The sequence below is a fragment of the Gigantopelta aegis genome, chromosome 8 (genome assembly GCF_016097555.1).
Source record: "Gigantopelta aegis isolate Gae_Host chromosome 8, Gae_host_genome, whole genome shotgun sequence".
Classification (NCBI taxonomy): domain Eukaryota; kingdom Metazoa; phylum Mollusca; class Gastropoda; order Neomphalida; family Peltospiridae; genus Gigantopelta; species Gigantopelta aegis.
In genome coordinates, this window is record NC_054706.1 from 46331846 (window position 1) to 46349799 (window position 17954).

Here is a 17954-nt window from a genome sequence, read left to right on the forward strand (position 1 = left end):
TCATCCACCAGTTCATTCATCCATCCATCCATCCATCCATCCATCCATCCATCCATCCCAATCCATCCATCCCCGTCCATCCATCCATCCATCCCAATCCATCCATCCCAATCCATCCGTCCGTCCATCCATCCATCCATCCATCCATCCATCTATCCATGCATGCATACATCCATCCATCCATTCATCCATTCATTCATCCATGCATATCATCCATCCATCCATGCATGCATGCATGCATCCATTCATCCATCCATCCATCCATCCATCCATCCACCCACGCATGCATGCATCCATCCATCCATGCATTCATCCATCCATCCATCCATCCATCCATCCATCCATCCATCCATTCTGATCAGTGTTCCATTACTGGTATATCAAAGCCCATGGCATGTGCTGTCCTGTCTGAGAAAGTGCTCATGGAAAATATGTGACGGGTTTCCTCTGAAGACTACCAAAATTACCAAATGTTATACATCTTATAGCTGATGATTAGTTTATCAGTGTGCTCTGGTGTGTGGTGTTAAACAAACCAAACTTTTCATTCATTAATTTTGTTATAGGCTTGATACCTTCACCTCCGACCAATTTCGCCACAACTGAAATGCCCAACCAGTTTCGGCAGCTCACCTGGGGGAAGCCGTCATCAAATTGTGACAGTGGGTGCACCTACAGTGTCCACTACTGGGAAGTGTCGCCATACTACGACTGGGCACGGATATACAATGAAGAAGGGGCTACAACTGTTGAGGTAAGACTTGTTTCACTTGATTTAAAGTCTACTGTCAACACACTACGACTGGGCACGGATATACAATGAAGAAGGGGCTACAACTGTTGAGGTAAGACTCTTGTTTCACTTGATTTAAAGTCCACTGTCAACATACTACGAGTGGGCACGGATATACAATGAAGAAGGGGCTACAACTGTCGAGGTAAAACTCTTGTTTCACTTGATTTAAAGTCCACTGTCAACATACTACGAGTGGGCACGGATATACAATGAAGAAGGGGCTACAACTGTCGAGGTAAGACTCTTGTTTCACTTGATTTAAAGTCCACTGTCAACACACTACGACTGGGCACGGATATACAATGAAGAAGGGGCTACAACTGTCGAGGTAAGACTCTTGTTTCACTTGATTTAAAGTCCACTGTCAACACACTACGACTGGGCACGGATATACAATGAAGAAGGGGCTACAACTGTCGAGGTAAGACTCTTGTTTCACTTGATTTAAAGTCCACTGTTAACACACTACGACTGGGCACGGTTATACAATGAAGAAGGGGCTACAACTGTCGAGGTAAGACTCTTGTTTCACTTGATTTAAAGTCCACTGTCAACATACTACGACTGGGCACGGATATACAATGAAGAAGGGGCTACAACTGTCGAGGTAAGACTCTTGTTTCACTTGATTTAAAGTCCACTGTCAACACACTACGACTGGGCACGGATATACAAATTTACAATGAAGAAGGGGCTACAACTGTCGAGGTAAGACTCTTGTTTCACTTGATTTAAAGTCCACTGTCAACACACTACGACTGGGCACGGATATACAATGAAGAAGGGGCTACAACTGTCGAGGTAAGACTCTTGTTTCACTTGATTTAAAGTCCACTGTCAACACACTACGACTGGGCATGGATATACAATGAAGAAGGGGCTACAACTGTCGAGGTAAGACTCTTGTTTCACTTGATTTAAAGTCCACCGTCAACACACTACGACTGGGCACGGATATACAATGAAGAAGGGGCTACAACTGTCGAGGTAAGACTCTTGTTTCACTTGATTTAAAGTCTACTGTCAACAGACTACCCTATTGAGGAGCTGGATGCAGCTCTGTGGTAGAATGTTCACTTGAAGAGCCTTGGATCACAGGATCAAACTCCCTTACTGGACTTGGTGGGTTTTTTTTCCCCATGTCCCAACTAGTGCCTTATAGGTTAGACTATACCAATTAAAATCCCATAGGCGACCATGTTAACGTTTGTGTTTAAAAACACTATATGCAATATATCAACCAAACTATGACCCATAAATATCAGTACTACAACCCCTACCTCAAAGTATTAACTGCAGAAAATGGTACCTTTCATGGCTCATTTTCGGTATAACCAGATGTTTCTACAATACCCCTAGTTTCACACAAAATTTTAGTACTTTTTTTTTACAGGTACCCCACACATGTTCCAAGCACAAGGCTACTTGACACGGTGGTACTACATCAAATAAAATTGCATACATTTTTAGCCCAGATGAAACTAATTTTAACTTCTTTATCAAAAGTTCGGTGCACCTCGAACTTCGACCCAACCGGAAATTAATTGGTATAGTGCTACCTTATGACTAGTACATCAAATGACCTTGCTACATTTTGGTAGGAGATGGGATGTAGCCCAATGGTAAGTGCTCGCCAGATGCACGGTCAGTCTAGGATCGATCCCCATCAGTGGACTCATTGGGCTATTTATACTTGAAATTCCTATAAAAAGTTCCAGTGTTTGTAATTCTTCTTAGTGATGTATACTTGGAGTCAAAGTCTGATTTGCTTTCAGAATGTCACCAGTGGCTGGGTGTTGTCAGGATTAAAAACGTCCAAGGTCTACCGCGTGACGGTATCTGCACACAATGAGTTTGGAGGAAGTCAGCCGGCGCCGTCTCAGAGCTTTTATATTCAATACTCAGGTACAGCATGTTAGATATTCCATGCAGGGGTTCAAAAATCCCATCGCCTGACGACCGTGCCAAGTGGAATTTTCATGCCGGGCAAGTAATTATGTTAACTGCATATGCCCGATGACAAGTGACTAATTAACACCTAAAACTTTCTTTTTTTAAAATTTTGTTACAAATCTTGGTAAAACCTTTGGAAAGAGTTCCGATCATTCGAGCATTTATATAGCTCTAAGGAAAACTAACCCTAACCCTAAATGCTGGAACGATTGGAACTCTTGCCAATGCGTTAACACCAAAACGGAAAACAATGTTTTGAAAAGTTCAATAAAACTTTAGAGTTATTTCTCTTTTACTATCTACTAAGATAGGTAATTTCTGCCACTGAACGTTTGATTGAATTCGTACACGTAATCGGTTTGATCTTCAAACTTGGAAATAGCGTCCAATACGCTTTACAGCTTATGTATAGGAGAATGAGTAACTCTCCATTCCTGAAAAATAATGGAGACGAGTCCCATTATTTTTCAGGAATGGAGAGTTCCGAGGATATTCCCGTACTTAAAATACACCACTGAGTAATAATTTTATGTGAATATATGTTAGTATGGAAATTAACACCAATGATTTTGGTGGGTTAATTAAGTAGGGTTTCATCTCTCCATTACTGAAAAATAATGGAGCGTTGAGACAATACTGTGACTTCGCAGGTGTATTTTAAATAAAATACAATCATGAATGCAATCAAAATGTTTAATCCTTGCAAAAATTGTCGTATTCAAATTATATTAGACGTTAACGCGGTGGATTCTGGAATCTACTCTTTGCAAATACAGTATATGGGGGCATAAAGCACGTTTATAATTTCTGAGTTCACTTGAACAAAGCATAAATATTATGAACTGTATTCTTATAAACATTGCAAGATATTTTATAAATCTTGTAGCAGAACATACTTAATATTTTTCAGTACTTTACAAATGTAAATCTACGTCCGTGAAGTTAGATTTCATTAGCCCTACATCATAATTGTGACAAGTTAGATTTCATTAGCCCTACGCCATAATCATGATGGTGCAATGCCCTCTAAGCATACATGAATATATATTAATAGTTTTTAACAAATAAATTATGCTCAATAAATTAAACTACAAGGCTGCAATGTACACCCCATCCCCTTCTGTTGTTTACCAATCATGCACTATTTAAAAACATTAACAGAGCTCATGTTTACTTTGAGCCCAGCCACGGTTGTTTGCAAGAGACTTTTCTCAGCTATGAACAGGGTAAACACATCATCCCAGAGAAGGGTTTTGTCACAATAATGACACATGAGCCAAAATCCACCGATGGGGATCGATCCAAGATCGATTGAGTGAGTGCCCAACCACTGGTCTACTTCCTGCTCCTAAAAGCGACAGAGTTAACTTTTGTGTCAAAATTTTACATTAAAGTTTAGTGTTTAGATCAGTTTCTCACAAACTGTACATCTAGGTCAGTGAAACTTGGTTTATAGTTGCACTTATGGATGTTCATCACAGTGTGGAAACATGTTATGGTGGGAGAAACATTTAGTTTAATAATGTTATGTTGTATTGGGTATTTTTTTTTTACATATTTACAAAACTTCTGTGAAATTCCACAGAATAATTCTTGTAGATATGTGAAAAAACAAACCTGTAACTTTTTGTGTTTTTGTTGCAGGAATTCAAGATGTGACTATTTTCCGCGATCCTGGGAAGCCATCAGTCCTGAAGCTTGGTCAAACTGTGACGTTCAGCTGTGTTGTAATAGCTCAGCCTCGGGCAAAACTCTACTGGATGTTCAACAACAAGAACATCTCTCACACAGACAGAATACTCGCCATAAAGTCCATTACCAAGAAGGACTCGGGCATTTATACATGTGTTGCCTACAATAGCAAAGGAACAAAGAGTCGGTCGTATTTTCTTAATATCAAGTGTAAGTATACTTAACTCAGGTGTTGAAAATTATATTTCTTTTCACATTACCTGTCCTCACAAGTGCACGTCTTCCCCCCCCCCCCCCCCCCACGCAAGTGGTCTGGTCCGAACATCCCAACAGCCAATGGGATGGCCTAAAATTCTTCACTGTATGCTCCCTGTAGTTCCGGTCATGTGACTTCAACTTCCTTCTTTTCCTTTCTCTGGTCTGGTTTGGACGTGGTTTTTTGGCTCTGTTGTTTGGAGTAAGACTTTTTTCTTCTTTTTTTGGTACTTTTTGTGTTTTATTATGGTGGATTCGTTTCCTCCATTGTTTTATAATGCTTGTCGCTATATTCTTTTGGCTGTTGGGATGTTCGGACCAGACCACTCGCGTGGGGCGGAGGTGCACTTGTGAGGACAGGTAATGTATCTATAAAAGAGAAAACACTCCGCCTGCTACCGATTCAGTCGGGCTGCTGGTGCTCCCTTGCACCTGCCAGTGCAGGTGGTCCCTCCTCTCCCCTCCCCCCACCTTTCCTCTCATGGACATAGGAGCCGGCCAAGGCCGGCTCTTGTGTCCACGACAGGTGTGTGCTACAACAACTTGTTCTGAATGTGCACGTAAAACCCAATGACCTGACCTGACCTAAGTTTTCTCCAATTTCTACTTTTAGTTTTTTCAAAAGCAGTCTGCTCTGTGGGTTGTAAGTGCTATAATTGCATAATAAAATGGTACATTACTCAGAATGTGATTATTTTTTTCCATGCATAAATAGGAAACATACTTCCTGAACTAAGCTTTTTAAACATTCTTAAACATTCATTCATTCATCCTTTTTTTGAGCGGTACAATGAGACCTTGCTAAAAAAAAACATGTTCATCCCTAGATCGCTTTATCATGATATCAAATTTGACACTGTAGTGAATTTGTCATGCATTATCTCCCTTTGCCACAAATGATGTAAGAGAAAAATACTGCTTAATAATTATAATATAGAAATTATAAAAAAAAAAGAATAAATAGCATTTAAATAATTTTTTGGATGATCTGGACCATTACAGATACCATACTTATTTTGTTTTTTGTCATTGTACCACTGGCAAGGCTCGAACGTAACAATTTGTTGCCCGTGGCAATTTAGAAAAGCAATTACTGTGAGTGAAACAGCTCACTAACTTCAATTTTGAGCCTGCAGTTTTTTAACAAAGTGATTTTGCTTCAAGTAAACATGACTAAAAGATATTTTGTTGATATATACTGAACAAAAAAAAGAAACTTCCAATTTGTACATATAGTATTTGTTGTGTTAAAAAATTCATTGGGTAATGAAATTATATAGATAGTATTAGCCGTGAGCTGTATTATCAGGATTCATGAATTTTATTGATTATTTTTGCCCTGTTAATCGTCAACAACGTGAAATTCAATTTGTACGTGCATGCATGGTTCGACATGTCCCGTGTAGTATTCGGTCAATTTGTTTTACTTGTCTTACTGACATTGTTGTCAAGTGAACGAAAACACTTCAAAATTAAAAAAAAAAATTAACGTTTTTTACATTGTAGCATTTTTAGTATGCCAAGAATACACAATAATTTACGCGAACGGGCGATTGGCATGCTTGATGCTGGCATGTCGACAGAAGACGTTGCAAGGCATGTTGGGAGTTCTAGTCGAGCGATACGAAATCTTCGCGTAAGAAGCACCAACGACTTGCCACATCATGGACTTCCGCGTGTTACAACGCGTGGTCAAGACCGCTATATCATGAACACGCATTTGCGCAATCGATTCCAAACTGCCACTGCTACTGCTGCTAACACACCTGGGCTTCATAATAACCGAATCAGTGGGCAAACTGTTCGTAATCGTCTGCGGGAGAACGGTTTACATGCACGACGTCTTACGTCGGATGCGTTTTAACACAACGTCATCGTCTAAATCGTCTTAATTGGGCACGTGTACACACTCGTTGGATACGGCGACGCTGGAATACCATTCTTTTTTCGGATGAATCAAAATTTTCTTTACAACGTGGTGATGGCAGGGTGCGCGTCTACCGTAGGAGAAATGAACGCTATGCTGACTGTTGTGTTCTTGAACGAGATCGTTTCGGGGGTGGGGGTTCTGTCATGGTCTGGGCAGCCATTGCCCATGGTTATCGTTTACCACTAGTCGTCACTGATGGCAATTTAAATGCTCAACGTTACCGCGATGACATTCTCGCTCATCACGTCATTCCTCTGTTCCATAACAATGCCAACATCTCGATTTTTCAGCATGATAATGCCACCTCTCATACAGCTAGAGACATTGTAAATTTTCTTAGGAGAAATAACATTGATTTCATTGATGACTGGCCCGCTAAAAGTCCTGATCTCAACCCCATCGAGCATGTCTGGGATAGTCTGGACAGACGATTGAGGCGTCGTCCCAACCCACCCGGTAACGTCAACGAACTTCGTCAAGCGCTCATTCAGGAATGGAACAATATTCCACAGGTAGAAATCAACACTTTAGTCAATTCTTTGCGCCTGCAATGCACTGCAGTGGTCAGTTCAAGAGGTGGTCATACCCGTTATTAAGTGGGTTTTTGCTTTTTTAACCCCTACCACACTTGGTCAAAATTTCTCCCAGTTTCTGTTAACCTATGGCCATGATTTTTGCACCAAACGATGCATCATGGAACACTCTTTAAACGCATATATAACAGTTATTCCCCCGGTTTGTTTTCATCAAGTTATGTTCAAGCAAAGCTAGCGGAAGTTTCTTATTTTGTTCAGTATATTTCAAATGTGCAAATGTTAAAATACTGGTAGATAATGTACACCAGGTGTATACATTTTGCTGCTGTTGAAGATCTTTACTGACGACAGTAAATGTTTATCCAGTGACACAGATGTGCTATCGGTGATGGTTCTGACCTATGGCAATTTATATCTCAATGACGACAGATACTGTCTGTGCCATCGTTAAGTTCGAGTGCTGTGCTGGTAAACGTAACCTACATGACAGCGAGAACATGAAGTGATTTGTTTTTTCTCTTCTTTTTTTCTTATACTAAATATTTTTTGTTACCACACACTGCAGCATTTCGTAGATTTTTATTATTTACTTTAATTTTTAGCTGTTATACACTTCAGTCACCATACATGCTCATAATTAGGCCAGGAATAATACAGTGGATACACCGATCAGTGGGTTACGAAAAATACAAATTTGCAATACTGGAATTGTGTAAATTTTTGGAGCACCACCCATCGGAAAGTCACTGCTTCTTTCCCATTGTTCTTGGTGTCGTCGTTAAGTTTGAGCCTTGCACTGGGAAATGTCTGTGATTTATTTCAGTCAAGCCAAGCGTTGTAAAGGTGAGAGAGGACAATGTTCAGCCTGATGAACAACGGAAAGGGGTTCTTGTTTGCTGGTTCGATGGCTATCCAGACCAGATAACGTGGACGAAAAATGGGCAGGTCGTCAGTGCCGTACCGAGCAAGGTATACGTGTACACTGAGCAGAGGGAGCACACTGGCATCGTGGTGGGCAAACTCAAGTTTGCCAATGTCGTATCCAAGGACTTTGGCTTGTATCGCTGCAATGGGTCCAATGCCTATGGGTATGCAGTAGGCGCAGTACAGTTAATTGGTAAGTGTAAGGTAACTAGAATTTTCTACTTGGGGAAAGAAGCCTCATTTTAAGACTTCTTATTTCTTTTTCAACTTCACCTGTCCTCAAAACGAATGCAGAAAGGAGTATGCAGTAGAAGAATTTAGCACATCCCATTGGCTGTTGGGATGTTCAAACCAGACTACTATCCTTAGGGGAATATGCATTTGTTTTGAGGACAGGGGAAGTCTTCATAAAAGAGAAAACACCTAAAGTCTTTTACATTGTAATTATAATATACAATATTTTTAAAAAAGGTTTCATTTCACAGAAGGTTGCCTAAAACAAATGATTAACTTTTTATGCAAAATCAAAATCAAAATCCAATGTTTAATTTTTATTTTTTTTAAACAAATATAAATTGTATGCTTTTCAGTTGTTATGATGCCAACAGAATTGATGATAAAAATGTTAGTATAACATATCTTTCTTGTTTGTCTTTTAGATCCTGATGCGATAAAACATGTTAAACCGGGGTCCAAGCCACCAAATATTACAGGTAACAGAATGATGCAGTTGTTTGTGGATCTCATACATGTATTTATACCGATAACTGAAAAGGACTATTACTGCATTCACGCTAGCATTTTTAGATTAGGCTAAATTGGTCTGGACCTGGAACAAGTTAAATTTGACCGGAGCCAAATCGGAATGGTGCGTTTTTACCTGAAACATACCAACATATGTCCTATAAAACTAAGTTTGTTTATTATAATTATATTTATTCTATCATAAAAGCGATTATCATCTTGGTGCTTACTTCTGCATTCGTTTGTAATGATGTAACTGAAAAAAATGGTGTAATGAAATCAGACCTGTCAACCTTTAGTCAAGAGAAAGCAGGAGGTGTGTGTTGAAAAAGCAGGAGATTTTTTATATTAACACAATTTAACCCACAATCGCAAGATTTAAAAAAATATATTTCCTTCCTTCCTTTAAGGATTTTTATGCTCATTCGGTGGTCGAATTGTCATTTGAGTGAAACTCGAAGGAGTCCAGGTTCTTCTGATGAGTTAAGCTTCAGACAGAATGGCCGTGTTATCACGATTTAACTCATGTCTAAAACCAAGGATGGGTCACTCAGTGACATTTGGCCTGCGTTAAATTTTGGTCTGTGCCTGGATCAACATTTTTGGTTGTACCAAACTGGTCTGAGCTAAACCATGCAAATTTAGTCTAAGAAATTGCCAGTATGAATGATTGGTCTGAACCAAATTACAGTATCAGACTATAAGGTGAATCAATTTTATTACAGGGGGTGGTGGGATATAGGTCAGTGGTAAAGCACTCAACTGGTGTATAAAAAACCATGGTAAATGCTGTCCTGTCTGTGGGGAAAGTGCATATTAAATATTCCTTGCTGCTAGAGGAAAAATGTAGCATTTTTCTGAAGACTGTGTTGCAGTTATCAAATGTTTGACATTCAATAGCCACTGATTAATTAATCGATGCAGGTTCACCCTGTCCATTGACATATTGGCTAATAGTGCTACTTTTCATATAAAGTGGTCACAACATTTGAAGAGTTTAGGCGCAAAACGCGATATATCCATTTTTCATTTTCAGTAAAAGTGATTTTTTAAATTGGCGTATATCGTGTTTTGAAAAACAAAAAAAACGGGATTTACCCAATACAATTTCATAAGGATCAATCTCGTTTTGCAGCAAAACAGCGGGCCCACGATTAGCCCTTACTGACATACAATAATGGCTTTAATTAAAAGCTAAAAAGAAGATGGTTTATATCGCGTTTTGTGCCAGAACTCTTCATTTAGTCTTTGACTAATAAAATATTCCCTAAATTAACCACATTTTAATAATTTCAAAGAAATGCATTAGATATTTCAGAAATGACTAGACAAAAATGTGTCCCAGGACTCACTCTGGAACATATATTGGTTTAGCCAGTTCTTAGATCTATAGAGTATTTTCTTGAAAACTATTAAAACGTGGTTAGTTTAAGGAATATTTTATGAGCCAGACTAACTGTTGTAGCCACTTTGTATAACAATTACCAGTTGGCCAAGTTGGCAACGGGCAGGGTGAGTTCTGATGTGCTCTTGTGGTGGTCTTAAAGGTGCAGACCCTAGTTTCAACCCGTGAAAATAGACACAAAGTTTAGTGCATCTACAAACCTGTAACACATCTGGATAAACTTATAATAGAGTGAAATTAGGGTCAAGTACCTTTAAAAATAGACTAAAACCTGACTCCATAACTGTTACTTCTCAGACACACCTGGTTTAAAAAAAAATATGAACACTGAATTTCTACAAACCTGTAAGACATCTGGATAAACTTATAATAGAGTGAAATTAGGGTCAAGTACCTTTAAAAATAGACTAAAACCTGACTCCATAACTGTTACTTCTCAGACACACCTGGTTTTAAAAAAAATATGAACACTGAATTTCTACAAACCTGTAAGACATCTGGATAAACTTATAATAGAGTGAAATTAGGGTCAAGTACCTTTAAAAATAGACTAAAACCTGACTCCATAACTGTTACTTCTCAGACACACCTGTTTTTTTTTAAAATATGAACACTGAATTTTGTGACATTAAAAACATCAGGATGACCAGAAACATTTCGGACGTTCAGAAATGGATAATCTAAATAATAACATCAGGGTTCGAAACTCGCCCAAATATATGGTGGCCCAAAAAATAATAATGCATGTTGGCAAATTATGGTAAGCGAACCATGAGCAAGATTTTAATGTGGAATACAGATATTAACAGTGGCTCATATGTTATAGCTCTAAAGAAGATAATATTATTTGGGCGACTAACGCCATTATTTTTTAATATTTAAGTCGCTCAATCAGGACATTGGTCATATTTGGCGACCTGGCCACAGGCCGTTTCGAGCCCTGAACATCTAAGTAAAGTATGATTTAAGTTATCAAAGACGGCTCTAATAGTGAAAAATATATCTTAGTGTTTAAAAACTAGGGTCTGTAAGTTTAAAACAAATCAAACTCTACTTCCCATTATGTTTGTTTTCAGCTTGCTGTATCAATGAAGGGATTCACCCAGACTGTATGGCCATCTGCTCCTTTGATATTGACATCAACAAGATCTTTTTAGATCCTTCAATGGCCAAGTGTATCACTCATCTAGTGGCATTTTCAAAGTGTGCTGCAGGTAAGTTGGTCTAACGTTTGTGTTAGAATTAGCACACCACGACACTGAATCACAATTTGACAAAATCATACATTAATCAGATGTCCTTGGTTGGGTTGGACCAAGTAAGGTTTGTTGGGGTAGGGGTGAGCCCAGGTAAGTGAGAGGTCAGGTTAAGCATATCTTGTATTGTCATTGTATTGTCAGTGGTTGTATTCATATGCTTACCTGCTTACCTTTGTTTGACACCCATCGTGGTAGGCCATCAGTCTACAGGCTGGTAGGTACTGGGTTCGGATCCCAGTCGAGGCATGGGATTTTTAATCGAGATACCGACTCCAAACCCTGAGTGAGTGCTCCGCAAGGCTCAATGGGTAGGTGTAAACCACTTGCACCGACCAGTGATCCATAACTGGTTCAACAAAGGCCATGGTTTGTGCTATCCTGCCTGTGGGAAGCGCAAATAAAAGATCCCTTGCTGCTAATCGGAAGAGTAGCCCATATAGTGGTGACAGCGGGTTTCCTCTCAAAATCTGTGTGGTCCTTAACCATATGTCTGACACCATATAACCGTAAATAAAATGTGTTGAGTGCGTCATTAAATAAAACATTTCTTTCTTTCTTTCTTTTTTGTTTGACACCCAGTGGCCTATGTGTATTTTTGTGCTCGGGTGTTGTTAAACCATTCATTCATTCATTCATTCCATTCATTCATTCATTCATTCCATTCATTCATTCATTCATTCATTCATTCATTCATTCATTCATTCATTCATTCATTCATTCATTCATTCACTTGTATTGTCAAGCATCATTTGTATAGTATTGTCAAACACACAGAACATTGACTTTAAACATACACAATTATTTTTATTATTTCACGACTTTTCTAAAGTTATGTGTTAATGAAACTAATAATGGAAAAAATCAATAAATTAATGAATACATTTTTAAAAGCAAGATGCTTCCATTTACATATTTAATGTTTGAAACAAATCTCCCTTGAAATCTACATAAAATATTTAGTCTCTTATCATTTACATTTGGCTGTTGTATGTGTACCACTTGTCATGACATGAGGTATAAATCCTTGTTGCCTTTAGTTAATATTTGAAATAAATCGCTTGGGATCTATTAAAAAAGTTTAGTCTTTTGTCATTTACATTTACCTGTTAATAAGTGTACTGTTGTCATGTCATGAGGTATTTATAGGATGTTAAATGACGTTCCATTTTGTATCATATTTATGTCCAGAGTTAAGTAATTATATTTTCAATTGTCACAAATGACAATGAAACTTATTTCACGAGGTACATAAACATGATAACCAAATGCTAGCGAGTTTAATATCCAATTTATTACTCATAATCAGTTTTAATAACTTATCTCACTGAACTTGTTTACCTGACATGCCAGTACGGTCATAGTGTGCTAATTGTATGACGTCATCGTATGACATTGAGGTGTTACGTCCCACTGTGCATTCTAGAGGGACATAACACTTTGACATGAATCAAGATGTTTTCAACCATGTGGGTAATAAAATACTTTATGTTGCCTTCATGTTTTGTTTTCTTTCAGATGGCCGTGACCACACCAAGTGCTGTGCGAATGCTGGTGTCATAGACTTGTGTCTTCCTTTCTGTAAGGGGGTCATTCCCGGTGAAGACCCCTACAACACCACCTTACTCGCCTGTATAGACCACACTGTCGCCTCCATCAGATGTGTTGTCAAGGGACACGGTATGATACACTAATCTGAACCCATAGAAAGTTTTCAAATTTGTTTAGCCTGTGATTCTGTTCAGTGATGGAAAAGAGTAGCCCATGAAGTGTCGACAGCAGGTTTCCTCTCTCAATATCTGTGTGGTCCTTAACCATATGTCTGATGCCATATAACTGTAAATAAAATGTGTTGAGTGCGTAGTTAAATAAAAAAAATTTCTTCCTTCCAATTCAAGGATGGTTTTCCTATTTGCTATGAGTGTTCAGCATGTGAAAATCTTCAACTCAACACCTTTCAGGCCTTCATTTTTTCATTTCATATTATTTTCGTGTTTATATCCAATTAAACCGGCCTCGGTGGTGTCGTGGTTAGGCCATCGGTCTACAGGCTAGTAGGTACTGGGTTCGGATCCCAGTCGAGGCATGGGATTTTTAATCCAGATACCGACTCCAAACCCTGAGTGAGTGCTCCGCAAGGCTCAATGGGTAGGTGTAAACCACTTGCACCGACCAGTGATCCATAACTGGTTCAACAAAGGCCATAGTTTGTGCTATCCTGCCTGTGGGAAGCGCAAATAAAAGATCCCTTGCTGCTAATCAGAAAGAGTAGCCCATGTAGTGGCGACAGTGGGTTTCCTCTCAAAATCTGTGTGGTCCTTAACCATATGTCTGATGCCATATAACCGTAAATAAAATGTGTTGAGTGTGCGTTGTTAAATAAAACATTTCTTTCTTCTTTCTTTCTTATATCCAATTAAGTTTCAAGCATGCTGTCCTGGGCACACGTCTCAGCTGTGTAGGCTGTCTGTTCAGGACAGTGGGTTAGTTGTCATTAAAACTCGCTCTAGGTGAGAGCCAGTACCTACCAGCCTTAACCACGACACCACCAAGGCCTATTAATCTTGACCGCAGGGCAAGGTCAAGATCATTTTGAAACTTTAAATTTGTTTTTCATTTTCCATTTTTATTTTAAATATTTTTCATATTAGGTATTCACCAAATGAAAGAAAGGATACTGATTGATCCGATGAGTCTGTACTGGCTCTTTGGCTAATTAATCATGCTTTTTAAAAGATATATCTGTTGGTAATTCATTGGTGGTACTTTTATCTGTAGCTACTTTGTGCTTAATTAAGTATACTGTAAAACTGTGGATCTGTTAATTAATTTGAATTAATAATTGTTCATTTGTTCTGTTTTTTCCCCTCTTTCTTCAGATAATATTCCTTCCATTCCACTGAATGTGTTTGCGAAGATAAAGAACAAAGCCATCGATGTGCACTGGAGTGCTCCACGCCACAATGCAGAGAAAGTTGAATCGTATCACGTGTTCTACAATTCCTCTCGTATAAAAACACAGTATCATGCAGTGGTAAGACAATCAGAGTCAAATAAAAGACTCCTTGTTGTTCTTTCGTAACCTCTATAGTGGCATGTTTTACATCGAATGGGGATAACTATATTGTATTTGACCATCTAGGGACATTAATACTAGTTTTACAGCCCAAATATCTGTTTTACCTTCTCCGCTCCGCGTCGCTGGTAAAACTCAATTTGCGACTGTAAAACCAGCATTAACGTCTGTAAATGGTTAAATACAACATAGTTATCCCCTAATTTGACTACTTATGTGCCACTCATGCAATGTCCAAAGAACAGTCGAGAACACATGCATTTTTGGAATACATGAATAAACTGATGGTTCTTAAATTTACTTTCAATTTGACATCATAACAATTTAACCATGTAACCGATTGGCATTTTGCATAAATTTGAATTTGCATAATTGACACGCAAACAGAATGATGATTTGCATTAATATTGTGCCACCGGCCTCGGTGGCGTCGTGGCAGGCCATCGGTCTACAGGCTGGTAGGTACTGGGTTCGGATCCCAGTCGAGGCATGGGATTTTTAATCGAGATACCGACTCCAAACCCTGAGTGAGTGCTCCGCAAGGCTCAATGGGTAGGTGTAAACCACTTGCACCGACCAGTGATCCATAACTGGTTCAACAAAGGCCATGGTTTGTGCTATCCTGCCTGTGGGAAGCGCAAATAAAAGATCCCTTGCTGCCTGTCATAAAAAAGAGTAGCCTATGTGGCGACAGCGGGTTTCCTCTAAAAACAGTGTCAGAATGACCATATGTTTGACGTCCAATAGCCGATGATAAGATTAAAAATCAATGTGCTCTAGCGGCGTCGTTAAATAAAACAAACTTTTACTTTACTTTTTAATATTGTGCCCTGCTATTGATGGAAGCCTCTTCATTAAAATATGCACCTATTTCCAGTGTTCATTACTAGGGTCTCCACGAGTCCAAAATATTGGACTCGAGTACTCGAGGGTCAAACTCGACCCAGACCCGAGTACCCAACACTTACACTAGATGATGATGAGACTAAGGAATAAAGAAAAATTGCATTATGCATCTTATTTCCAGCACTTAACATGGATGCTAAATCATGCCGTTGTATCGCATTCCATACATTCCACTTTCGTTTTCCCTTCATGTGGCATAGCCCTATAATGTAACTGGTGGAAAGGATATGGCAAAATGACAAAACAGTGGCAAAGATATAATTAAATGAGAGCGGTCTTCCTTGCACAGGTACTCGAGTCTTGTGAACGGACTCTAGTATTGCTAGACTTGACCCGTGCCCGAGTACTCGAGTACTCGTGGAGGCCCTATTCATTACATTTGTAGTAGGAGATTACCTTCACCACGAATAGAGACCCACAAAACCAGTATAATTAATCTTATAATGTTAGAATATTCACTGTAAAAGGTAGCTGCTACAATTCTTATATGCTAGCCAATTACTGGTGCATTTAAACAAGCCAATATTTTGAGTTCTATTACATGTTATATTTATTTTCAGTCAAATACAATCTACACCTATGCTATTCAACTCCCAGATATTGAGTCAAATGCCTACTTTTTTGTGTGGGTGGTTGCTTTCAACGACTTTGGAGAATCACACAAGTCTGAGATAAAGTATATTTCTATGAAAAAAGGTAAGAGTTGGTACATCTTGGAAAACATTTGTAATGTAATCATATTTGAATAGCACAAGTCTAAAATAAAATATATTTCTATGAAAGGTAAAAGTCGGCACATCTTAGGAAACGTTTGTAATGTAATCATATTTAAATAGCACAAGTCTAAGATAAAGTATATTTCTATGAAAGGTAAAAGTCGGCACATCTTAGGAAACATTTGTAATGTAATCATATTTGAATCACACAAGTCTACGATAAAGTATATTTCTTTAAAAGGTAAAAGTTGGCACATCTTAGGAAACGTTTGTAATGTAATCTTGCTTGAATCACACAAGTCTGAGATAAAGTATATTTCTATGAAAGGTAAAAGTTGGCACATCTTAGGAAATGTTTGTAATGTAATCATATTTGAATCACACAAGTCTACGATAAAGTATATTTCTTTAAAAGGTAAAAGTTGGCACATCTTAGGAAACGTTTGTAATGTAATCTTGCTTGAATCACACAAGTCTGAGATAAAGTATATTTCTATAAAAGGTAAAAGTTGGCACATCTTAGGAAATGTTTGTAATGTAATCATATTTGAATCACACACGTCTAAGATAAAGTATATTTCTATGAAAGGTAAAAGTTGGCACATCTTAGGAAATGTTTGTAATGTAATCATATTTGAATCACACAAGTCTGAGATAAAGTATATTTCTATGAAAGGTAAAAGTTGGCACATCTTAGGAAATGTTTGTAATGTAATCATATTTGAATCACACAAGTCTGAGATAAAGTATATTTCTATGAAAGGTAAAAGTTGGCACATCTTAGGAAATGTTTGTAATGTAATCATATTTGAATCACACAAGTCTGAGATAAAGTATATTTCTATGAAAGGTAAAAGTTGGCACATCTTAGGAAATGTTTGTAATGTAATCATATTTGAATCACACAAGTCTGAGATAAAGTATATTTCTATGAAAGGTAAAAGTTGGCACATCTTAGGAAATGTTTGTAATGTAATCATATTTGAATCACACAAGTCTGAGATAAAGTATATTTCTATGAAAGGTAAAAGTTGGCATATGTTTGTAATGTAATCATGATTGTTTCTTTTTATACAATCAGTGCATGAGAGGAAGGTGGGACAGGAGTATGCACTTTATAACATCTTTTAGGTCTTTTGTTTTATACATTCACATTCACTTGCTAATCTGCTTTTTAAATGAATCTTACTGGATAGGACACGTTGGAAACCAGTCCAAATGTTCTTGAATGCTTTTCATCCTAAACATGCTACAGATATATTATTTGTGGTGTTAGACCTAGTATAGTCCTTATTAATTAAACCTACTTTGTATTTTCATTCTGCTTATAATTATTTTTTTTAAATCAAGAATGAATTTTTGAACAGAATACTAAAATGAGAACTGAGGAATTCATTGAATACAGAATTTTGTTTTCTTATTAATTCTTGTTTTATTTTGTTTGTAACATGCTCTCTCTTTTTGTTTTGTTTTCAGCTGACCATGTGACCAGTAAGTCCTCCCAATTATTTATTTATATTTTAAACAGATTTTTGGCACCAAGTAACTAGACACTGTATGCATACATGTATATCTCTATATATAAATTTATCATCCATTAAAGGCTTTTGTAGGCGATCTTGCTGGCACTATAATTTGCGATATTCTCCTAGGAGATATCTCTTATAATCGTGATTGGTCAAATTTTAATCACAAGACATTTCTTTGTTACGCCACTGTGTATGTTTCAGTGCTAAACCTATCATTAGTGATGTCACGCCACTGT

The 17954-nt window shown here is 37.9% G+C and overlaps 1 protein-coding gene across 4 annotated transcripts in view; it reads left to right on the plus strand.

Annotated features, from left to right (window-relative positions):
* LOC121379136 (Ig-like and fibronectin type-III domain-containing protein 1) overlaps positions 1–17954 on the plus strand; it is a 114727-nt gene that overhangs the window by 67769 nt on the left and 29004 nt on the right. For 3 of the 4 annotated variants that reach the window (XR_005958807.1, XR_005958806.1, XM_041507621.1), the window contains exons 24-33: positions 567–754; positions 2572–2701; positions 4394–4651; positions 7986–8279; positions 8746–8799; positions 11312–11449; positions 13010–13171; positions 14371–14525; positions 16034–16169; positions 17666–17680. Coding sequence is in view for 2 of the 4 variants with exons in the window: in XM_041507621.1 (XP_041363555.1) it covers positions 567–754; positions 2572–2701; positions 4394–4651; positions 7986–8279; positions 8746–8799; positions 11312–11449; positions 13010–13171; positions 14371–14525; positions 16034–16169; positions 17666–17680 (1530 nt within the window). In the remaining 2 variants the exon portion in view is untranslated. The remainder of the gene's footprint in view (positions 1–566; positions 755–2571; positions 2702–4393; positions 4652–7985; positions 8280–8745; positions 8800–11311; positions 11450–13009; positions 13172–14370; positions 14526–16033; positions 16170–17665; positions 17681–17954) is intronic. The other variant, XM_041507622.1, reaches the window with a different exon arrangement.